At 50.1% G+C, this 24,094-nt stretch overlaps 3 protein-coding genes across 4 annotated transcripts in view; 2 read left to right on the top strand and 1 right to left on the bottom strand.

The window, feature by feature from the left end:
- Positions 1–24,094, top strand: part of LOC128416946 (riboflavin transporter 2-like) — a 274,487-nt gene that overhangs the window by 102,729 nt on the left and 147,664 nt on the right. The gene's annotated exons all lie outside the window — the stretch shown is intronic.
- BOP1 (BOP1 ribosomal biogenesis factor) overlaps positions 1–24,094 on the top strand; it is a 64,023-nt gene that overhangs the window by 29,379 nt on the left and 10,550 nt on the right. The window lies entirely within an intron of this gene.
- Positions 10,994–23,219, bottom strand: SCX (scleraxis bHLH transcription factor). Of its 2 annotated transcripts, XM_053395046.1 has the most exons (3): positions 21,917–23,219; positions 18,440–18,513; positions 10,994–11,644 (listed from the first exon to the last, which is right to left on the bottom strand). In XM_053395046.1, exons 1-2 carry the CDS (start codon positions 22,448–22,450, stop codon positions 18,466–18,468), a joined length of 582 nt encoding a protein of 193 aa, XP_053251021.1. In that variant the 5' UTR covers positions 22,451–23,219; the 3' UTR covers positions 10,994–11,644; positions 18,440–18,465. The 2 variants fall into 2 exon arrangements, with proteins under 2 accessions (XP_053251021.1, XP_053251023.1); XM_053395048.1 differs by lacking the exon at positions 18,440–18,513 and having other exon boundaries at positions 21,917–23,214.

Here is a 24,094-nt window from a genome sequence, read left to right as displayed (position 1 = left end):
AGCTGGAGCTACTTTGCAGGGGAGGGAGGGGGGAGGCAGGCAGGGCAGCAGCATGCAGGCTCTTCCGCTGGAAAGGGGAGGGATGGTGCCTTGTGAAGTCGGGCGGCTGCTGCTGCCGCTGGACGTGGTGGAGGAGGTGCAGGAGCCGTAGTCTCAAAGCGGTGGCAGTGGAGGGGTGCCAGGATACCCTGTCCCCAGAGGAGCCAGCCAGAGAAGCTCAGCCAGGCAGTCTGCAACCCTGAGCTCAGGCCAGACGGGACGGACCTGGGGACGGATCTGCAGACACCGTCCCAGCTGGCAAGCGTTGAGCAAGCAGGCCAGCCTCCCTGGGGGAGGGAGAGCCTCGCAGCAGCTAAATCAGAGGAAGAAAGAGCTGCCACGCCAGTCCCACCGGGCGAAGAGGGAGGGGGCACATGTGTTTCTTGGCAGCCTTGCAGGTGCAAAACAGTGACGCAGGCATAAGCACCTTGTGATGGATCATGTGGTGAGGGCAGCAGTTCATTCACTCTTCCACCCACCCAATTTGGGGCAGGAGGCCCAGGTCCTCAGTCCTCTTCCCCCTGGGTGTAGAGGAAGCCCCACTCGGAGTGCCAAGGTCCCTCTTTGGGACAGCTGTGCATGTGGCTGCTGGACCCAAAATGTGGTGCCTTTCCCTCATAGTCATAAGCAATAAATAAAACATTTAAAAACAAAGCTGATCCATTTCCACATCAATCACCACATGATCTATAATACAAAGAAACAACCCCCCCCCCCACCAAGCAGCACCCCAGCCCAAGAGTCTGTTCCGCAGCCTCAACTTTTGTAGCTGGAGTCAGTCAGGAGCTGCTCAGAGCACAGGTGGGGCCAGGTGGGGTGTGGGGAGGGAAGGGGGAGTGGCGTTGTTGGAGCAGAAAGAGCAGGGCTGGTGGGGAGGAGAGTTGAGGCACTGCATCCCGATTGCTGTGTTAAGGCTATGGGTTGCACAGATCCATGGAGGCGTCTTCATGTGGTGGCTGCAGTGACGTTACGGGGGCACAAGAAGTGCTAAGGTTTGTGTTTGACTTTTTAGTGGCACCTGAGATGGTGTGTGAAGCATTGACATCTGCTTCTTTCCTCATCCCGGCCCCACACAGTGGGGGAGGGGGGCTTTTATAGGCGGCCCAAACGTGCCCAAGATGCCCAAGCCAGTTGTCCCTGTTCTGAACCCATGAATATTTGAGGCCTCTTCTTCTCTTTACCTTGTTCCAAGCAGGGATTGAAGCCAGAGTGGCATCCTTTCCATCTCAACCATCTGTGGGTTCCTGGAGGATTAGGAAGAGGAAATCTGGACTTAGGTTACTCTCAATATTGTGTTTTAATTTTCTTTGATTCTGATCGTGTTGGCTCTCTAGTCTCTCTTCTCCCCAGCCCCAAAGCCCTTAATAGCTTGGCTTTCAGCAATTCCTCTCCACGTGCTCCTCTGGCTTCTTCTTTCTAGAGCTCCCTGGGGAGGTCCGTAGCCTTGTGGAAGATGACTGGAACTTGGTCCATGGGGTGGGAGCACCGTAGGGCTTGGTGCTTAATCTGATGTTGAGTGTACTCTTGTGTTCTTCCACACTGGAAGATTTCACTTGCCCTGTGGGACCAAAGGCTGGAGGCTTGTAAATCGAGATCCAGCTTGTGGCGTGTGCATTTGCTCTGGAGAAAATCCCCACCAGGGCGGGAGAGCAGAGGCTCCTCTTGCCAGTTCTGGTAATGCTTAGCAATGCTGCACATGCTCCTCACCTGCGCTCTTTGACTGCTTGGCCTACTTCAATCTAACAAAGTTGGGTGTGGAGGAATGGTGCCTGTAAGAGGAGGAGGTGTGGAAGGGATTTCTTCAAAACATTATATTGAACTCATGAAATACTCTTTGTCAAATGAACAAGTAAAGCAGTTGAAGCTGCTGACATGTTCATCAGTAGAGAGACCTCCCAGTTACTTACCACCTTCGGTTGTAGACTACTTTTGAAGTCTTTCTCAGCCCTGTAGATGCTGCACTCCTGAACCGAAGCTGAGTGCTTTTATTTTTCTTGAAACCACTTTGCTTTCTTGAACCCAGTTTGGTTTCTGGGTTGAGATGAGTATTGGTACAGACATTGTTTCAATGACTTCCTACTGCATGCAAACTTGTCTTACTGGACAATACATTGAGGATGTTTCTCTAAAAAGCTTCTCTAAAGCTTTTATACGAAATGGCTTTGTGAGTGTGAAGAGGTCCCCCACTTGAACTGCTCTCAGCCCCCTGTCATTCAAGTCCTCTCTCACTCTCTGTTTGCCAAGGGGCATTCGTTCTGGCAGTTGACCTCTTCTTCTGCCCCCACAGCTCTGTAATGTTCTTCATTGCCACGTTGGTGTTCAAATTTGAGAGCCATTGAGCAACCAAAGAGGCGCCACTTTGTATTAGGATGGAGGCACAGCTCTTGGAGATGCCTCTCCCAGCTTGCCCTCATACTTTGTTGGAAGCTACCCAGAGTAGCTGAGGAAACCCAGTCAGATGGGTAGAGTACAAGAAATACTTATTATTATCATAATCATTATTATTGAAACCCGTTGCCCATGGGCGCCGCGGGATTGGGGCCATGGCGTGCTCCACTCCCTTTCTGGAAGGTCCTGAGAGTGCTTTGCCAGCTGCCAAGTCCAGACACACATCCCATCCTATCTACGTCAAGAATCTTTTTTCCTGCTGCATGCATTTAGAGCTACTCCAAAGAGCAGCTATTCCCATCTGGGAGTTTCCTTCATGGGAGTGCCCAGCCTGCTTTTCTAGCTCTCTCTCCCCCAATGGGACACCCCTGAAAGTGATCCAGAATGGAAATGCCTTTGCTTTGCTTCTGCTTCCCTTGCTTGGTTAAACCCCCCAAAATATGGCCTCCTAAAAGCATAACCCTGGCCACCAAACGTGGGCCCAGATGAAAAGCTGCTCTGGTGCTTCCAGGACACGTTCAGCCCTGTGGGACAGCCGCTGAGAGAATAGTTCACCTCTCAGACGCTTGCCACCTGGACTTGCCATTCAGGTGAGGCATTCAAGAGAATGTACTTAGTTAATCGCTGGTTTATAGGGCTCTGTCAGCCAAAGTATATAGAAACAATGAGGCATTAAACAAGCCCATTGTCAGCATACATTATGCACCCTGGGCAACCTTCATATTTATTCAGAGCATCTATAAACAGCCTGATGTTTTATAAAACTTTTGAGTGGTATTTAATATAAAAACAATATCACTGAAACAGAAATGCAACATAAAACCAGTAAAACAGGTGAATGAAAGAAAGGAATATTTGGAATATTAGAACGGAATATTAAAAGCATTAATTTAAACAAATAGTCCCAGTTTATGGGTCAGGGAAAGCTGGGCAAGAAGACAAGCCTATCCAAAGGCTTGAGCCCGGCCTTGGCTGGGGAGGGCGGGGTATAAATAAAAATTATTATTATTATTATTATTATTATTATTATTATTATTATTATTAAAAGAAGAGCCTGCTGGATCAGGCCAAAGGCTGTGGGAAACCTGCAATCAGGCTTCAACGTTTATTCCCCTCCTGTGGCTCCCAGCAACTGGGATTCAGAAGCATTGCCTCCTCCAAGTGTAGAGGCAGAGCAGCGGCATCAGGGCTAGAAGCCACCATAGTTCTCCCTTCCATGAATTTGCCTGATCCTCTGAGGACTACTGTCATCACAAATTAGGTTAGTTCTCTCACCTGGCCCCAGTTTAACCTCTTGGTTAGAGGGGCACCCTCTGGGGCAGATTGGAGGGAAACTTCATAGGGGAGGAGAGGAAAGAGAATCCCATCATCCAAGCTGGTGGCCATCACTGCCTCCCGTGGGAGTGAGTTCCATAGTTTAACCCTCAAAGCATCTCAGTTGAAACATGCAAAGAGATCAGGTCCCCTCGTTCTACACCTGCACTGCCATCTGCAGGTATGGTCTGCTGCAGATGAGGGTAATTTTAACCTGATGCTTAAAGAGCTGGGCAAAGGCGTGTCTCCATGTGGAAGCAGACTCGCAAGTCTCAGAGAAGGAAGTGTGTCTCTGGAAATGTCCTTTTTCCCTCCCCCAGTTGTGGAATACAGACAGATATTTAGGACTGTTGAAGCGGTCTCCTAGACCCTGTCATCGGTGATGTCCCACACCTGGGAAATATTTCCATACTTCCTGTGCTAATAACTGCAGCTTATTGTGCCCCAAGCTGAGGACTACGGTCATCACAAATTGGGTCAGTTTTCTCACCTGGCCCCAGGTTAACCTCCTGGCTAGAGGGGCAGCCTCTGGGGCAGATTGGAGGGAAACTACACAGGGGAGGAGAGGAAAGGAAATCCCATCATGCAAGCACAAGCCCACTCACACAACATTAGATATCACCGCAGTGCTTTTGGATTTTATTTTTAATTCCGAAATTGTGTTTATGCTAGCTTATCTATACTGTGAGCCATATTTGCCTTGAAAAGCAAGATGTAAAAAAAGAGTCACAACTTATTGTGAGAATATACTGAACTTTCCACAAGGCAAAGCTTTTTACCATTCTTCTGAGCATGCACATGCAAACTTGGTCAAAATAGTTTTTTTCAAAGACCTTTTCTTAGAAAGAAAAAAAGAAATTGGCTTTTGGTTATTGCACCTTTTTTAAAAAAAATGAAATGTGACTGTTGAGCGTCTCCCTTCTCTGCCCACCCAGCAGCCTTCAGCAACCTGGTCCTCTCCAGGTTCTGTTGGACCACAGCTCCCATCAGCCTCAGCATCCCAGGGCCACACTGGCTGGGAGTTATAGTCTGCAGCGCCTGGAGGGCAGCTTCATTGGACCCCACTTGACGTCAAGGTCCCTAGGACAAGGCTCTCCCCTCTCCCCCCACAGCTGCAAAGCATTGTGCGAAATTGACCCGCTGCGAATGCCAAGGAGCATGGTGGGGCTTGGAAGGGCTCTTGGCGGCTTCTTCAGAGCTGTGGCTAGCCCACATGCATGGAGCACTAGTCCACCCAGGCGCAGCCTTGGCAGTAAATTTGGTGCCCTGGGGCAACTCTTTTCAACAGCCGCCGGAAAGGTGTGCATAAAAAGGCTTTCCCTTTCTTCTGCGGGACCTTTGCAACTTTAACAGCCACCCTATAATTTTCACCTGTGTTCTTTTAATGCCTTCCCAGCTGTGTGCGTTGCCAGAGGGTATCTGGCAGGGGGCCTGCACGGGGAAGGCATGCGCATGGAAGCAATTGGGAGGCAGGCTCCAGGGCTGCAAGCCAGTCCTCCTGAGGGCTGGTGCTCAGGGCGGCCCCGTCACCTCCCACAGGCTGGCTGTCCCCTCTGCAGGCCAGGGGCACAGAGCAAATGGGGCGCACCCCTTCGCTCTTAGGTGGTTCTCGCTTGTCACTTGCCCTCCCGTGTTTGGTGGCTGGGGTGGGGTGCTGGGGATGGACGTCAGCCAGCGAGGCATCTGCTGCTCAGCCTGCCTCAGCTGCTGCTGCTGCCGCCAGGCAATGGCTCCCCGGGTGCCTGTTTGGCTAATGTGTATGAAGGTGCCATAAAGCTTCTCGGCTGGCAGGCGGCCCGTTGTCTTGGCTCTTGGCTCAACAAGTGGCCGGTGTGGAAGCCCCACCACCACACTGTGGTCAGTATGGGGGGGGAGAGACTCGGGTGATGGAGGCCCCGTGCTGTCTTGGTAGCGACAGCCGAGGCTCAGGTTGCTGCTGGTTCTTTGGAGTCTCTAATTTGCCCCAGATCCGTGACAGGAGGCTGGAGGCCAGCACCTCCCCACCACCTTTGCTGCTAAGGAAAAACGCCGTGTTGAGGAAACTGTAGACACAGACCCACCAGCAAGGAGGAGGCTCAGAATTATGCAGGGGCAAGGCAGCTCCTCACAAAACACGGAATGTCAGAAAGCAAACTACCCCTTTCCCCCATTCAGCCAATAGTAACCCGTGGCTTCTGAACTGACAGCCCCAGAGGCTCAGAAAACCATCGTTTTGTTTCTGTTTCCATGCTTCTGGCTGCAAAAGCCTCAAGGGAGTGTGTATGCTGACACATCTGGGAGCCAGCCTGAACCACTGGGTGCTAGCCGCATGTCTGGTCATCTCAGTTGTCTGGTCATCAACTTCAGGTCTTTTATGAACAAGTTTAAAAGCCCCTTTCCTGATGCAAGTCATGGGGGTACGCCAATTCTTGTATCCTAGCCCAGCACTACGTTTTGTATGGCAGTAAAACTGCCTTGAGAGACTAGGAGAGGGGTATGTGGCCCTGCTTATTCCCTTACACTTCTTTGCAGCTTTTGATTCTGTTGCTCACAGTAATCTCCTGGAATGGATCCATGTGTTGGTGGTTGGGGAGATTGCATTACAGCGGTTCCTGCCCTATCTTTGGGTCTGTTTTCCCGAGTAGTTCTAGGCATAGGAGCTCACCAGCACCCCACAAGGTTCCATTCTTTCCCCCGTACTATTTAATATCTGTAGGGAGCTGTCATCAGAGGATTTGGAGTGTTGTGTCACCAATATGCTGGTGGCATATCTATCTCTGAGCCACCTGAATCATGAAAGGCAGTTCAAGTGCTTGGAGACAGTGATAGGTTGGATATGGGCCAACAGATTAAGGCTCAGAAGGCAGGACAGTTTTTTTCTGTCCAGGAGGCAGGGAGACAGCCTATTCTGGATGGGGTTGCAGACCCCTGGAAGGAGCAGGCAAGTAGGAACCAGCATTGTCATTGGAGATTCAGGTACCCTTGGTGACTGGGAGTGCCTGTTTCCATTGCCAGTTGGTTTACCAGATCAAAGATAAGTTGGCTGCTATAATCCATGCTCTGGTAACTACTACATTGGATCACACTCTACGTGCCCCCCCAAAAAAGATGGTTCAGAAGCTGCAACTGGTCCAGAATGAGACAGCCAGGTTACTGACCAGGGTGATATGTGGAAAACACACAATTTCTGTTCTAAACAGTATGTGAATGGGAATACAAAAAAGGGAGGCGTGAGGAGGTCAGGGAAACAAGTTAAGGAGAATCCAAAAATTTGAAAAATTGACTTGTTTTTAATTATCTTTTGTTTGTTTGTTGTGTTTTATGTATTTTTGTATTTTGTGCATTTTCTTTTTTGTTTCTTTTGTATTCTCGCTGTTTTGAAATTTTTGTCTTTTTATAAAACTTCAATAAATATCTTTTATAAACAGTTTTTCCCATTCTCCTACATGACTTGGGCCCCACATACTTGAAAGACCTCTCCTTCCCTACAGACCCTGCCACATGTTAGATTGGTAGAGGAGGCCGCCTGGGTACATTCACGTCTCTCAGAGGTTCAAGGGCTCTTTTTGTGGTGGCACCTGAGCTGTGGGATTTCCCCCTTTATGGGTGTGTCTGGTGTCTTCGCTATATAGCTTTCAATGTATGCTGAAGACATACCTGTTTCTTTACTCTGGTCTTTGACAGTTAAAAAGATTGTTTTCATGACCTATCTGGACATTGTTAATTAAAGAATGACTGTTTTTGTTTTACTGTACTTTTCGTGTATCAGATGAGGGTTTTTTTATTGAAAAGTTATGGTAAAAATTGGGGGTTGTCTTATACATGGATAGTACATGGGTGGACATGGGATTGGTTGCTGTCGCAAGCTGGAGATTGTCAGCGGCTATTGGGTGTGTTATTGGTGTTGATTGGTTGTTGCTGCAGCAGTTGGGCGAGTGATTGGCGGTTTCTTTTGGCAAGGGGACAGATGATAGGTGGCTTTTGTGACGCGTGCGAGTGGCAGCGTAGGTCCATCGGGTGAGTTATTTTCGACAATCCTTGCCCCCCAAAAGCTCAGCAACTCTGGGCAATCTCTCCCCATTTTCTTAATTTTGAGTCCCCCAAAATAGGGGGCATCTTATACACAGAAAAATACGGTATTTTGTGGTTAAGCTATACAGTGGTACCTCTGGATACAAACGGTGTACATTCCGGAGCCCCATTCGCATCCAGAGCAGAACGCAACCCACGTCTGCGTGTGCGTGGGTTGCGATTTGCTGCTTCTGCGCATGCGCGTGACGTCATTTTGAGCGTCTGCGCATGCGCAAGTGGCGAAACCCAGAAGTAATGCATTCCGTAACCTGAAAATGTTCAACCTGAAGCGACTTTAACCCGAGGTATGACTGTATTATTATTAGCCACTGACTGTTTGGAAAAAAAATTGCTTACGACCCTTCTAGGTCAACAACCCAACAGGCTTTATTCACATCTTCCACGTAAGCTCCCTCCGGTTGGGATGGGCGGATCCAGCGTCGGTGGCATTTTCAACCAGGAATGGGAGGAATGTTTTTGCAAATTGTAACCTACTGGAAATAATTCATAATGGCAACGCTTCCCCTAGAACATGTGATGGCAGCGGCTGGGAAAGGAGAGGGCTTCCTAGCTGCGTAGAATAGCAGCGGTTGTGAGTGCCTGGAGATGGTGTCATCTCCAGTACGAGGCATCCAGTTAAACTTTCTCTCCTTTGTCTCTCTTCTTTTGCAATCCTGGCTCTTTCATGCCAGAAACCATTCCAAAAATCTAGGTTAGCTGTATTTTGGTCCCCAGAGCACTGGGGAAGCTGTCTTCACCCCCTTCTTCCTGTGGTAGAAGGGTCCCTGCTGGCTGTGGTGGTGCAGGGCCAGGTCTCCTGCAGAGGTGTAATACACCAGGCAGCATGTTAATGTGGTGTTACTCTTGACCAGGATACGGCTATTTGGAATACCAGCCACTAAGAGCCAAAGGTTGATCCGCCTGCCTGCCAGGCTTGTCTAGCATGGCCATGAAGAAGGATAACCATGGCCTGGAGGGTGGCTGTGCTCTGCCTTCAGGGACAGTAATGCTTCTGAGTAGCTGTTGCTGGAAGCTCTTGTGCTTGGATCCTGCTTGAGATTTTCCCTTTTCGGCATCTGGTTGGCCACTGGGAGAACAGGATGCTAGACTAGATGGGCCATTGGCCTGACCCAGCAGCCAGGCTCTTACCTGCTTATTGCGATCCGGTGGAAGCTTCCTCTGCTAAATGTGGACCACTCCCTACAAGGAAGTAAGTTGCCACTTTCTCCAGGGTGTCTTGCACTTGCCTCATTATTCCCTTTGAATGTTTTTTAGTTGTTCAAAGTCATTGACTTAAGAGGACCTGAAACTAGAAGTTTCTCTCCTTTGAATTAAGGAGGTGTGTTCCATTTTTTAAGGGCGCAACATGCATGGAGAATCTAATTTGGATGATGCAGTATGTGACAGAAGGCTTTGTTTATGCTCTGTGTTAACTAGAAATTGCTAGTCACAACCGCGATAAAATAATAACATTTTTGTTCTGGCGTAGCATTTTCCTCTACAACCAAATAAGAATTTTGGCTATGAACATGGCTGTTTTTTGTGTTTATTTCCTTAAAGTGTTTGGTTTTGTTCCATTTTTCTCTGAATAAACCTCTTTTATTGTTCAGTATTCCTCTCTTACTCTAGTTATGTAAAAGTTCTGGCTTGCTGGTGAGAATTCTCACCTCTTGATACTATTGAATATCGTATTCCTCTTGGGGGGGACACGGATTTTTAGGGACACTAAGGACTTACCTTAGTTGCTCCTTCTCATAGTCATCTGCTGCCCACAAGCTAGATTTGAGGCCGTCACTAATAGGTAGATACTGTATAAATTTGCACCATGCTTTGTGGGTTTCTATAACTTCCCTTAATAACTCTGAGCTCAGCAGGCAAATTAATTCTGTCCATATTTGGAAAAACAGCTTTTGTTTAGGTTTGAATCCTTGCTGTTAAAAGTATATGAGCATCTGTTCTTCCTCTGATGGAAGAGCCCCATTTGAAGAGGGCCACAGCTCAGTGGCACACCACCTGCTTGGCATGCAGAAGGTCCCTGGTTCAGTCCACAGTGGCATCTCCAGGTAGGGCTTGCCTGGAACCCCAGACGCCTCTGCGTTAGATGGACCCAGCGGTCTCATTCAATGTAAGGCAGTTTCCTAGGTTCGCCACCAGCTCAAAGCACTGCTGTTTGGCACCTAAGCATTGCTGCCTGCTTGGCGGGTGGCAGGTAGTCTAGATAACTCTGTAGGCCTGTAGCTGATCCCGTGGGATAGCTCAGTCAGTAGAGCCTAAGACTCTTAATCTCAGGGTTGTGGGTTTGAGCCCTGCATTGGGGGAAAGATTCCTGCATTGCAGGGGGTTGGACTAGATGAGCCTTGTGGTCCCTTCCAACTCTACAATTTATGATTCTATTGAATGTTACGATTTTATAATGCTATGATTTTATTTAATCTTCCTGGGATCTATGGCAAGCGGACCTCTTAGGAGACAGCTGGGTGCTCACATAAGTTTGTTGCAGCTCAGTTCCTTGTCTGCCCCCTTTTCCCATGGATAGCCTGACCCTCCATGGATGCCTCTGACTCTAGCATCTCATGCCTGGGTCCAGTGACCCTTTCTTGCTTGCCCACAAGCTCACATCTCTGTGAGACTCCTGGGAGGAGCTTCAGCTGCTGCCTTATCTGCAGGCAGAGCCCCCATGTGCTCCTGCCTTCTCTTTTGGCACTGAGCAAAGGGCAGGGTGCAAAGGGCTAATGCAGTTCCCTCCTACAAGATATAGTAGTTCGTGGAGGAGGGTAAGGCTGTCAATGGCCAATAGCCAGAGGGATGGCTCTTCTTGCCTTCTCTTCTCTACACAAGGCATACCTTGGATGCTGCCGACCTCAGGGTTGGCTTTGGGGTCTAGCTCTCCACTTTTGATTTATTTCCCTCCCTGCCTGATTTATTTCCCCAGGATGCTCCACTCTGAGGCAGCAGCTCTTTCTCCCCCCACCAGTGAGTCTTGTTTTACGATGGCCATGGCGCTGGCAAGTGGCCTCTTGCCTCCTTCTCAGAGTTGCCTCCCGTCCACCTCACACACCTACACAAATGCTGCAGAAGTGGAGTAAGCATTGGCCCCCCCAAAACCCCTTAAATTCATCTAGAAATGCCAAGACCCAGGACCCTGTTGGCCAAATGGCATGAGCCTAAAAGGAGGTTTGCATCCGGTCAGTACGACATAGTCTTCTCTCACTATACAAACAAGTTGAATTTATATTATTATCAATGACATGAAACTCCAGCATGTATTGATTGTAACCCCACCTGAGGTTCTGAGAACAGGATGACCCATAACTATGGATTTGAAAGCAAGTCCAGGGGTTGCGCTGTGGCCATTCTTCTTGCATCCCCCACGGGGAACCATGCCTTCCTCCTCCTCCTCCCTATAGCGGGATTCAGGTCCGTGAGGATTGTTCTGCCGTGTGCAAGTCCATGTCCTTCTGCTTGCTGGTCAGGAAAGCCCCCCTCTCCAGATGCCCCAGTGGCCACGCCAAGGGTCCCCGGCTCACTCGCCTCCCAGCCCTGCAGAGCAGAGTCATTCAGAGTCCTGCTTTTCTTTGCAGATGAGAGCCTGCTTTTCTTGCTTGCAAAGCCAGGCCTAGAGGGTGCTCAGTCTCTCCCCAGGGATGGGCTGCCGTAAGTTCATCTTGGGTAGAACCACAGGGCTCCCGGTGGCGGCAGCAGCAGCCAGGCACAGGCCGGAAGATTCTGTCTTTGTTTTGCGCGTGTGGCTTTTCCATCTTTCCCCTCGTAATCTCCTCCTCCTCCTCCTCCTCCTTCCTGAATCCATAATCATTTAACTCCGAATCGCCGACTTCCTGTCTCGGTCTTTACTCTGCAGAGGGCCAGAGTTGGAAAAGAAGAGAGTTAGACAAACACACCTGGGACCGCAAGCTGCAAGTGTGGCTGTTCCAAAGCTCCAGAGAGCGGCCAGGTGCACAAGGGATTTTGCTCATTATTTCTCTCTTTATTAAAAATATTTATAACCTGCCCCTCGATCTGCGCAGATTTCAGGACTAGTTCTGGAGCATGAAATAGCGAACAGTGCAACAACCAACTATAAAACACATCATCAAAGACAAATAGCTTCATTTGAAACTGAAGAGCATGTTAAACAATCGCCAATTAAAAAATAATAATACCTGGGCAAATAAGTTTTAACCTGGCACCAAGACGGTGACAATGTTTGCGCCTTTCTCACTGCGAAGGGCACCATTTCAAAGATGGGCACCATTCTCCCAGCTATGCCAGTCCACATGATGGATCACAAGTTTTCCTGTAGAAAACCCTCCAGGCTGATATAGGAAGAGGCGCTGCTTCAGGTATTTGGGCCCAAGCCATTAAAATCTTTAAAATGAAGCCTTAGCAGCTTGAATGGGGCTCAGAACCAAACAGGCTGTCAGCGTCATTTGTTCAGAGCCGGAGCCACATGGTTCCGTATGGCCCATCCTGCTTTTCACTTGTTTCTACCCAGCGAGAGGCTGGGCCAAAACTCATTTGTGCCAGGGCCATTTTCTAACCCTTCAACCCCCCCCCTTCGCTTCCCATGGGCGCTCTCTGCACCTCCCTCCACACATACCCCCAAATCACTGGCTGTTTCTCCCATGTAGCCTCTCCTGCAATTATACTATTACTTTGTTTAACAAAATTTATATACTGTTTGATCGTAAAAACAACAACAACTTCATAAAATAAAATGTTAAAAAATACATCCAAGACCTTGGTCACCACAACCACAGTTACTTCATGTTTTTCAGTGATGCTATCTCACAACACGGCACTAATTTTTCTGTGGATGCTGAAATCTGGCTTCCTGCTTCAAAATTTCACCTTCCATTCCCCTCCATCCTCCTGCAGCTAAAACAGAGGAGCCCTTTTCCCACCAGCGGGATCTGTTTCTGTTGCTGCATGCAGATCACAGGAGGGCTCATTTGGTCTGAATAGATCACAACATGGCGGCATTTGTGAAATGTGCAAGGCAGGACTAGCTTTAGGCTCTGCGTAGACTGAGTGCCGGGAGAAGCAGGTCCCTTCTACACAGAGCGCGTGTTATCTCTTGCAAGATTACCCCAGAGTTGTTTGGGGTCGCCTGCCGAGCAGCCCATTGTGGCAAACCCCACCCCAACGCTGGGCGGGGGGGGGGTGTCCTTGGGGCGTGGGAGTGCTGTGAGTGGGGCCTCTGCTTTTCAAGGAGCTGCCTGGTGCCTCTCCCCAGCGCCACACACTGCACCCCGGCATGGCTTCCTGGCTGCCACAGCCACCCGTAACAGGCAACCTCATCCTTTGTTAAAGGGAAGATGGGGGGAGGAGGGGGAGCGCAGAAATGGTAAAATTAAATTTCCCAGATGTTCAGGCCCCAGGAGCTCTCTTGCTGTCTGGAGAGGAAATGGGGATTCGGAAAATCCCGCCTCATATTTTTCCCCCTATCACCTTGCCTTTCCGCTGCCATTAAGTTAAGCAGGAACAGTAAATTAAGGGGATTGCAAAGCAGGCCCATCTTTGGGGGAGGAGGAGGGCAGGAAAGGCCCCTCCAAGCTGCTGCCTTGCCCCAAGCAGAGAGCAGCACAGCCGGCCTCCAGGTCCCGTCCCCCCCTCTTGCCACTGGAAGAAAGGGTGGCAGAGGACAGAAGGACCCTGGAGTAGCTTCTCCTGCCTTTTAACTGGCTAGGTGCTGCTTGCTTCAGTCCCCCCCACCATATGCGCTGTGCTCTGGCTGGAGCTTAAGAGGGAATGGATTTTCGGGGGGGGGCAGTGCTGTAGCACTCTTAGGTCACAGGGGGTCTAGCATTCATCTGCAAAAGTTTGTAAGCACAAGTAAAAAGGTGGTCACCAAAATCACCCCATAATATTTTGCCAGGGGGTGGGAGGTGCAAATAGGACTCCTTTACCCAGCATTAAGCAGCAGTGCTGCCTATCTCTCTCCTGATCCACCTTGAGTTTATGTGGACTAGGAAGCCACTGGGTCCCCAGGCCACGTCACCATGGAGAGCTAGCACAAGGCAGAGGGCCTCTTGTGTGTGATGTTCACCTTGGGTTCCAGATGGGGAAGGAGGCTCTTAAAATCACATCCCTGGTCATCTTCACTGTGGCATAGCAGCCTTTGCTCATGCTTTTACCTTCTGGCTTTCCACAGTGAGCTCCTGAGCTTCGTCTAACCTCCAGGAGAGGTTCTTGCTTTGGACGAGGTGGGGAAGGTTTTTGCTGAGTGCGTCAAGCAAGCAACTGCTGCCTGTTGCACAATTTCTCCCTTTCCACATCATATTAGTCCAGCTTTGCTTTTTCTATCACTAACATGAGTGAGAATTCCCACGTGGCACTTTCCCTGTTTCTCAGAGTGGCCTCCTGGGAGTGGAGTTCAAGGAATTGGCTCCCTGGTGGCTCCAGTCACACCTGAATTTGAAGAGGTGGAGAAAAAGCTCTTTTATATCTTCAGGAAGCTTGCTGCTTATTCTGTCCCTGCTTTTCACTGTTTCTTCTTTTTTAAAATATATTTTTATTAAAGATTTCTTGGTTTGCAAAAGTATGTACAACGTCTCTTTTTTCAAGTTACATTTTTTGCAGATCACATTCACTTGTTGAGACATTAGCGGTACATAGGAACCTGCTTTTCACTTCTGACCTGGACTTTTCTTGCAGCTCCCACTCAGCCTGAGGGGGGGGGCAGCACTGTCTTGCTGTTTCTCTCCCCCCCCTCCTTCCCCCCTTCCCTGTCCTGAATGCCTGACCCCCATAGACCTCAGGAGGTGCGGCTGCCTCTATAGCTTTTGAGTCCACTTAGCCCCCTGCTGAGCTAGGACTTCAAAGTGGCAGCCTTTTCCTGCTCTTAAAGAAACAGCTGCTGGGGGGGGTGTTACAGCGCAGTTCTTTGCTGGGGGAGCCCTCAGCAAGCCAACTGTACTTGCTTCCATTGACTTCACCAGTGTTGAAGCAATGATTCTTCAACATCAACTCCGTTGGACTGGGCATGTTGTGTGGATGATCGTCTTCCAAAGCAACTACTCTATTCCGAACTTAAAAATGGAAAGCGTAATGCTGGTGGTCAACAAAAGAGGTTTAATGAGTGTCTCAAGGCAAATCTTTAAAAATGTAGTATAAACACTGAAAACTGTGAAACACTGGCCTGCGATCGCTCCAGTTGGAGAACAGCCTTTACCAAAGGTGTCATGGGCTTTGAAGACACTCGAACTTCAGGACACAAGGGAGAAACGTGCTAAGAGGAAGGCACGCTTGGCACATCCACACCATGATCAACTCCTGCCCAGAAACCAATGTCCCCACTGTGGAAGGACGTGTGGATCCAAAACTGGCCTCCACAGTCACTTACGGACTCACTGTTAAGACCGTGCTTATGGAAGACCATCTTACTCAACTAGGAGTGATCGCCAAAGAGAAAGAGACTATTCCCGTTGCCCAGCCTCCTCTCAGGGAACCAGGGACAGCCAAAAGTCGTTCAAGGCATCCTGTCCTGCTACAGCCCACAAACTGCTCTTTGCATTCCAAGAAGCCCAAATACTTTATCTCTCCCCAACACCCAAATCTCCTTTTTCGTAAATAGCCGTTATTGTTGCAGAGAGATGCTAGAATATGTTGGGGCTCAAAAAAGGCAAAGGTCAGATCAGGTGGCAAGGAAAAAGCAGCCCAGTTTAATTGCTTCGAAGGCTGTGCTTGCACTTTTTGCTGCTGAAAAGTGCCTCAAGGAATACTGCTTGCATGATGGCTTTAGGGACCAGTTCTTTCTGCTTTGTGTTTTGTTGATTTTTTAAAATCTGTTGACTGCCCAAGGGGCATGGTTAATTGGGTGGCATAAAAATACAAATAAAAAACCTGTTTGTATCTCTGAAATGAGGGGCAACGTGGCATTACAGCCTTGTGTTGACACCAATCTCCCCACCACCCAACTAGCTCTGTGAACTTGGGACAGCAACTTCAACAGCAGTCGTGCCAGTTTGCTGGGGAGAACCCAGCCCCTCTACTAAGAAAAAACCCCCAAACCACAACACCATTTGAAATGGCAAGAGACAGGTATGGGTGCCCCTCATGCTTGATGCAGGTACCACATTTTGCATGTGTGGCCAGTACAAAAACACCACACATTTTTGCTCCAGCCAGCGGGCAGTGCCTCAGCATATTTATCAAACATTTTGAAAGGATGCTTCAAAATGGCGACGCACGCCATTACAGTTTGCTCTGCTTCATTGCCTTATTGATGAACGTGACATTACATGAGTGCAGCTAAATAGACCTAGCCGCGGCCTTCAATTTAGCAATCCATTCCCAGTAACACATGTAGCCCCCAGCCCCCGCCACCCCTATCTCAGAGCCTTCTATCCTCTGCTTTCCATTGATCAGGTCAGCCAATTGGTGGGAGGTTCAGGGTGGAGAAGACTCCTTCACATGGTGCAATAGTTCACCTCCTCCTTGGGAACTGGTTTATAAGCCTTCCTAGGCATGGTGACTGGCACTGAAGGCACAGGGTGTGCACTTTAGAAATAAATAAATAAAATGCTCTTAAAAACCCTCTGGCTACTATGAGGAACAGGATGCTGGACCACGTACACCTGTGGTCCGCTCCTGCATTGATGCATGTTGGGGCAAGTGGCAGCTGCCGCAGCCAGTGAAAGAGGTGGTGGTCCTCTAAAATCACTGGTAGCTGCCAGCTGTGTTTCTTCACAGCAGAAGAGAAGCTCTTATGTGAAGGGGGAGCAGCGGCGTAGGGACGTGTGCATGGCAAGTTCCATTCCTAGTGTATCCGCCTGCACTTCCTCTCCGTCAGTCACCCCTAGTTGGCATGATGGGAGAGGCAGCGGCAATGGTGGGCTGGAAGGAGGAGCCCTGGAGATGAGGTCAAAGGGCAGTTTGCCCCAGGAAAGTACTGGCAAGGCTGGACTGCATAGGGGACACAAGTTGAAGGAGCCAGTGGGACAAAGGAGAGGACTTGGCCCTTCTTTGAACCAGCCTCTACAAGTCTTGGCTCCTGTGAGTGCCCGACACACTTCTAACATGCTCTTTCCCCTTCCTTCTGGGTGGGTGGGAAACTGGAGCTCAGTGATACAGCACCATGTATGGAGAAGGCCCCAGGTTCGAAACCTGATGGGCATGTCCAGGTAAAAAGGTTAGCTAGGAGGGGATGGAGAAGGGAGACCTACCACCCGCTCCAGACCCTGAGAAGCCACTGCCAACTAGAGTGGACCATACTGGGCCAGCCAGGCAGGCAGTGAGTCTCAGGCTGCCTCTGCTGCTTCTGTTCCACGAAGCAAAGACACCAAAAAGCCACTTGGTGTCTTTGCATCCATCTTCTCAACTAGCAGCCCCCATCTCCACCCACGCTCAGGGCAGCAAGAAAACAACTCAGTGGGATTAAGAAACCGCTCCTTCACTTTTCTCTCCATGCAAAGAAGAAGAAAGAGAGCCGCACTCTCTGACTTAGGGAGACTTAGGGAGACGGAGACACGGAGTAGGCTACTCTTCTCCCTTGTGTCTGTGCTGCTACCTTTAACCCTTCAGGCACCCCCAGTGAAAAAGAGGGGACTTGCTGGGTCGGATATAGGCAGATCTCACAGGAATGTGGCAGTATCAACAATGTCAGCAGTGAAATGCCCCTAAGAGTACACATTGAGAGCATTCTCTCCACTTTTGCTTCCTCTGCATAGCATTTGAGCATCCCCACAGCAGGGAGAATCAAAAGCCTTCCTCCCTTCTTCCACGTCATTAATTGCAAATAAATTGCACTCAACCTCTGCACTACTCCTTAGGGACATTCCTCAATTCTCCCAGCTTTTTTTTTTTTAATTGAGGGGGAGTATTTTCAGAATCCTATCTTAATCATTGTTTGTTTATTTCAGATTGAATTAACTGATAAGCTAAGAAATGCTACTCGGTCTCTTTTTAGAAGAGTGGAGGAATGAGTTCTTGCAGCGCCATAACTAGGCTGTTTCAATGGGGCAAGCCTGTGTTTAGCAGATCAGTTGATAATAGTAGAAGGAGGTTTGCTCTGCACAGGAATTGTTTGGCAAAGTATGAAGGCAAAAGCCAGTGGGGTGCTAGAGATGGTCACTTTTCCTGACCTGTATCTCCCCCTCCTCTGCCATGACCTTTTGAAGCCCCTCTGCCTCACAGATAAGTTTACAGATTTAGTTTCTGTTGCAAATCTCCCTTTTCACGCTGCTGAAACGCAAGAAGGTGCCTTTCCCCAGCTTCCTCCAGAGTTCCTTGACCGAGTCTGGAGGCCTCTCTGTTCCCATGTGCCACATGCATGCCCACCTATCCAACATGCTGCTCCCCCAGAATGTCAAGAGCGTTCTTCCGCCAACACCCCCATGAAAGCAAGCTGCTCCTTGCTTTTTCTTCCCCCTTTTCTACATTGCTTTATGTGGGGATCTGCACATAGGATGGAGTGGGCTGAGCTTTTTGGAACAGCTTTGAGGCTGCTGCTCTGCGCTTTCTGCCCCAAGAAGCCTTAAGAATTTGGCTGCTAGGAAGCTGTGCCCCTGCCCTCGCCACATGCTCAAATCCCCTTAGCTTGGGCATTTTGAACTCTCAGCTTCGGGTTCGTGGGGTGTAGGAATTTGCTCATTCTGAAATGCAGAAGCCAAGAGCTCATCAAATAGACCAATAATGTAGATTTACGCACCTTTTAAATTTGCGTGATAACGGGTCTCAGAGGCACAATCTTCTCTCAACAATTTCAGCCCAAAGACAGCAACTCTGAGAGTGAAAGCAATTTGGAAATTACACTGCGAATTCAGGGCTATACCACTTTTTTAAAAAAAACAGCTTGCTTTTTAAGCAGTGTGTTCTCTGTCAGTGCCCCACAAATAGCAAAGTTGTTTGTTTTGCAGTGCCCTAAACCTTCCTTCCTTCAGTTGGGGGATCTGTTTATGACACACCATTTCAGTTAGGAAGAACTTGGCTGGAATGTGGCAGTTGCCAAGCCTTGTGCCCTAGACAGCTGAGGGCATGTGAGACGAGGGGGTCAAAGGAGCAGAGGTCCCAGCTGGCACAGCAGCCTGCCTGCCTTTCCCCCTCTGCCCCTGTCATTCTTGCTCATGCTTCTTTGCTCAGCAGCTCAAGGGGTCTGAGCCTCACCCTTCTATGCACCAACTTTCTTGCATATCCTGTGTATGGTTTGCACAGCAAAGTCACGCTTGTCAGCTGCCCTTCCTTTTCTGCCCCTCATGGGCTGAGAGTTTGCGGAAAGGAGAACTGCCCCCCTTGCGATGTCTTTCTGGGAGGGTGAAGGTGGAATGGACCATCCAGGGGATGCCAGTGGTTCTACCCAGAGCAGCTGGAGTCCGATATCTAGGTGGATGGAGCCGTCTTGGCACTTGAGGCTCCTTGGACTCCCTGCCTCTTCTACTCTGACAGGAAAACAAAGGCTGTGTGGGACGCTTTGTCTACACATGCACACAAGCCCAGAACTTTCCCCTTTTCTTGGGGACAATTGCAGATGTACAGCACCTCAGTCAGTTGGTTCCTCTCTGTAAACAAAGGGCTGAGGTGAAGCAGCCTGAACTGCCAGGATTGGATTTTTATCCTTTTTCCTCTTCCCCCATTTTTCCATATGCCATAAACGTCTTTATTTACTGAGTATTTAAGAGCTTCATCACACCTTAACTGCAGTTGAGGTTTTGTAACTGGGCGCAAGAAGAGGCCAGAGTGGTGTGTCTGAACCAAGAGAGATTTGGGGATGGGAAGGAGGTTGTCTTTGGGAATGCTTTCAAATGCATTGCAGTGCGTGGTCTGCATGGCCCTCTCCTGCCGGGGCTGGAAGTAGCAAATGCACAGGGCGACCTCGCTGCCACAGGTGGCTTTGCTTAGCCCCCAGCCCTCTACCTGGTATGCTCACAGGCAAGCCATACTGGTGGCCACTCTCTGGATTTGGTCCCCAGCACCTGATTCCTCCAGCCTGTCAGCCGTGGGTAGCCTCCCTCTTAAAACAATGGCCACGCCAGTAGCTGTTGGCAAGGAACTCTGCGGGTCACTATTTGTTAGTCCTGAACCTGCTTCTAGCCAATTTCATTTGATGATCCTGACTGCTAAGGAGTCACTTCGCTTTCTGCATTGCCAGTGGCTTCATCAGTTTCCACTCCCCATGTTACCTACTTCCCCCTCTCCACCCCACACAATGCAGAAAACAGCTACAAGGTGAAGGCTTCATCAGCAATTATTATTATTATTATTATTATTATTATTATTATTATTATTATTGGACCATGCCAACAACTAGGTTGTCTTGCTGGCCCATTTTCTGCCTTCTCTCTGCAGAGTTTCCAAATGTGGACACACTGCATTTCCTTCCATTATGCAATTAGTATGAGTAAGGAATTTCTTTCTTTCTTTCTTTCTTTCTTTCTTTCTTTCTTTCTTTCTTTCTCTTTCTCTCTCTCTCTCTCTCTCTCTCTCTCTCTCTCCCCCCCCCCCCAAGATTTCAGACTAAAATGCAGCCAGTTCCCAGCAGCTTGGAAGTCCGAACCAATAATCTGATGAAATAAATTAACCACAGGTTTCAAATGTGGGGTTTTAAAACTAGCACCATCATCTTCTAAGTGGGTCAACAGCACAAAAAGATTGCCAGGTGATTTTCCAGGTTATTTGCTTTCATGCTAGTTGAAAGGATATTCCTTGTTAAAACACAGTCAAAATAGTCCTTTCTGCTGGAGTATGTTAAAACTCCCTTTTGGATTAATTTTTTCCTGTTGTTCAAATGGAAATTGCTGGAGCACTTGTTAAACTAACCTGCTTAATAAGAGACCAACGTACAGCTGTTGCATATCCAATGGATATGTTTTTTGGGGGGGTGGGGAGGAGGATTGGGGGGGCTGGTGACCCTCTCTATTCTGGAAAGGACCATTGTTCTGGCTTTTTTCCTTACTATCCTAATTTTATTTTCACAACAGCCCTCCAAGGCAGTTGAGACTGAAAGCGGCTTGCCTCAGGATTCCTATTACACTTCAGGGCTGAGTAAAGATCAGAATGGGACGAGGTGAAGGTGTCTCAACCTCGCAGCCTAAACTTTTTTGGGGGTGAGGATATATCTCCTGCTAAGCAGGGGAAAGTACTCATGGCGGAACAGGCTGCAAATCCAGCCACTGCGTAAGAAGACAAAAGTAGGCTTACAGCTACACTAAGGGGGCTGGTTTCTCCTCTACAGAGAGAATCCCCCCCCCTTTGGTTTATGAGAGGAGCAGTATAGAGGATGAGGGGCAAAGATGGTGAGGGACCTCGAAGGAGGGCGAGGTGAGCTGTGCTTGCTGCCCATAACTTGGCTGGGTTGAAGTAGAGGAGGGATCTCAAGCAGCCCAAACCACCGTGCCTGGGACGAAGGTTGGGAAGGGGGCAGGCTAGGTGTGTGTGTGTGGGGGGTGTCTTTCTAGTTGCTCACTGGGGAGAGAAAAGCTAAGGAGATGAATGTGGGAAGTGATGGGTGGACAGGCGATGACTTAAAATCCTTCCTTCCTTCCTTCCTTGGAAGCCCCTTCTAGACTGAAGAAGTGGCGGCGAAACTGGGTGGTAGCTGAGAATTGGTGCAGGACAGCAGAGATGCCATTGCTCAGGGCTGGGGAATGGAGGGAGGTGTTCCTTCTCTCTACCCCAGACTCACAAAGGAGCTCAAGCCACTCACTCTCTGGACGGAGACATTTTTACCCAACCCTCTCAAGCACTGTGGCGAAGTAGGTGTTGCCTCGAACGGATGCCCTTCAGAAAGCCACCCCGCCTCCAGTGCCGGTTTGCCATTTGTGATGTGCCAACCAAGGGTGACCTCGGGGTCTTGGTGAGGGCGTGTATTCTCTGGGCCCCTTTGCCAACACCTCTGGCTTCTCCCTGCTCTCTTGACCTGCCCTGTTTCCCCTGCTTTCCTTGCACTTATCAGCTCCTCCTCCCAGTCCTTTTCAAGCACCATCTCTCTTGGGCCTGCTTCTGAGAGAAGTTCAATAATTCCCTCTGGAAATGATGTCTCCCAGAACCCTGCGGCCCATGGAGTTTATCCACTTTGGCAGCAGCGCAGACTGTTCCTTCCCGCATCCTAGAATCATCTTAACCGGCCGTTTCTTTGTGCTCCTTCCACCCCCTCCGCACCCCCTGCAAGCCAGGAGAGCCCAGGACTTACCATCTTCCTCTGGTTGCTGAGGCAGAAAGTGCAGATCTGTTTGGGCTGGGAGTTTTCGCTCTCCCTCATGGGGGGACTGCTGCTGCTGCTGCCGCTGCTGTTGTGGTGGAAGAAGGCTGGCGTGGTGTGGCACGGCTGCCCATCTCCGCACGCGTCCCCCACCAGGAGGACGTTGCCCAGGTGCGAGATGTAGCTGGAGGCCAGGCGCAGCGTCTCGATCTTGGAGAGCTTCCTGTCGGCCGGCTCGGTGGGGATGAGTGTCCTCAGGGCGGTGAAGGCCGTGTTGACGCTGTTGGTGCGGTCCCGCTCCCGCGCGTTGGCCGTGTGGCGCTGCCGGGGCTCCCTGTTGATCCGGTTTGCCTTCTTGCTGCGGCGCTTGCTGCTCTTGAGTCCGTACCCGCCGGCGTCCAGGTGGTAGGGCTTGTCCTCTGACCCCGAGCTCTCGCTCCCATCCTCCTCGTCCTCCGAGAGCATGCTGATGTCCGGGTAGAGGAAGCGGCTGGGGGCCGAGCGCAGCATGGCAAAGGAGGACATGGCCAGGAGGTCAGGGAGAAGAGAGTTGGGGGCTGGCTTCCTCCTTGTGGACCTGCTGCCCTGTTACCTCTGCTCTCTCATCCTTTTGTAGTTCTGCGCAGTGCAAGGGCAGGCAGCTCCCAGAAACGCCTTCCCCCTGACGCCTTGCCGGTGGTTCTCATCCACTTTCTCTGGCTGGCTCTCCTAGCTGAGAAGGAGTTAAGCTCCGTGGTCACACACTGCGCAGCTGGTGTCTCCTCTTTGCACACGTGTGTGTGCGTGCTTGCATGCGCTTAAAGCTGCTTTTGGAGTGTGGCAGGAGCCAGAGAGCATTTTATAGCACCAGTGAGTGGTCTGTCAGACAAGCCCCTCCTTCCCCTCTCGTCCTCTTGCTCTGCTTGCAGCAGTTTCACGCCTACCTGAGCATTCCTTCTTTTTCTGTTTGGGATGGAGGAGGGGTTGTCAGCCGGTGGCCGGAGGCTGTGGGGAGAAGGGGAGCCCTGTGTGGGCTTCACCTGTTGCTGCCTCCAGGACCCCAGACTCCCAGCCTGGCAGGTGTGCTTGTGGGGTGGAGACCACAGAGGTCTTTGTCCATAAAAATTCTTCCGCTGCTCTCGTGCGCTCAGACTAGAGTAGCTTGGAGACGTCTAGCCCTGCACAGCATATTATTTGAAAGGATGGGGTGTGAAGGGCACGGTGACTGCTCCCTTGTCTTGAAAGGATGGGGTTTTGGACTGTGGGGAGGGTGCAAATGTCTCCATTTGGTTGCTCAGAAGCCGCCACACACCCAGGAGACCAAATGCTGGAGCAAAGGATGAAGGGGAGCCACGCTAGACCCCCTGGCAAGGGGCTTTCCCTCCCCCTCGGAAGAAAGCCCACTTGGGGATGAAGCTGAGCCAGTTTGGAAATTAGTCATTCCTGGAGAGAAGTGAAGAACAAAGAGCACTCCAGTCTCTCTTCCCCAGTCACTTCCCACCAAGCAGAACCAAATCGATCCTGCTGCTAATGGAGCACAGCAGGAAGGAGTAGCCCTCCTGCTCTGGAAAAGCAGCAGCAGCAGCAGAGGCGGCTCCCTCTCCTCTTTCTCGCCCGGATGCCTGCCTTTTCAGAGCCCCTCAGACCCACGGAGCAGCACTTGCCTTTCCACCTTACCATTTATCTCCTCCAGCCACACTCCTAATGCCTGATACCCTAAGCCAGGCTTTCCCAAACTTGGGTCTCCGGCTGTTTTGGGGCTACAACTCCCACCATCCCTGACCACTGGTCCTGCCAGTTAAGGATGATGGGAGTTGTAGTCCAGAAACAGTAGGAGACCCAAGTTTGGGAAAGCTAAGGCAAGGAGCACACCGCTCCTTCCTTTTGCCTTTGTGGCCCCACCCTCAGCTTTCTCTCCTGTGGCGCTTATGCAGACAGATGGTGTCTAGGAATGAGCCAGACTCTTTGGTCCATATATAGCCCAATATTGCCTGGCTCTGACTGGCAGCATGTCTCTTTCAGCAAAAGGCCTTTGCCAGCACCTGCCCTCTGGAGATACCAGGGCTTTTGAGCCCGGGACTTTCTGCCACTCAGCTACATACCCAATATTTTTTCTCCCAAACGGGTGGAGTCAGAGTAAAGCCTTCACTGAGGTGCAGAACAATTGGGCGCCTCCTGGCTGTTTCTCTG

Source organism: Podarcis raffonei, chromosome 7 (assembly GCF_027172205.1).
Source record: "Podarcis raffonei isolate rPodRaf1 chromosome 7, rPodRaf1.pri, whole genome shotgun sequence".
NCBI lineage: Eukaryota > Metazoa > Chordata > Lepidosauria > Squamata > Lacertidae > Podarcis > Podarcis raffonei.
Note: the sequence above shows the minus strand (reverse complement) of the source record. Positions and strands in the feature narration are given on the sequence as shown.

Coding starts and splice junctions, on each gene's coding strand:
- SCX (XM_053395046.1), bottom strand. CDS start 22,450: ATGTCCTCCTTTGCCATGCTGCGCTCGGCCCCCAGCCGCTTCCTCTAC. Junction 18,514..21,916: donor TCAGCAACCAGAGGAAGATG/GTAAGTCCTGGG, acceptor TTTCACTCTCAG/AGTTGCTGTCTTTGGGCTGA.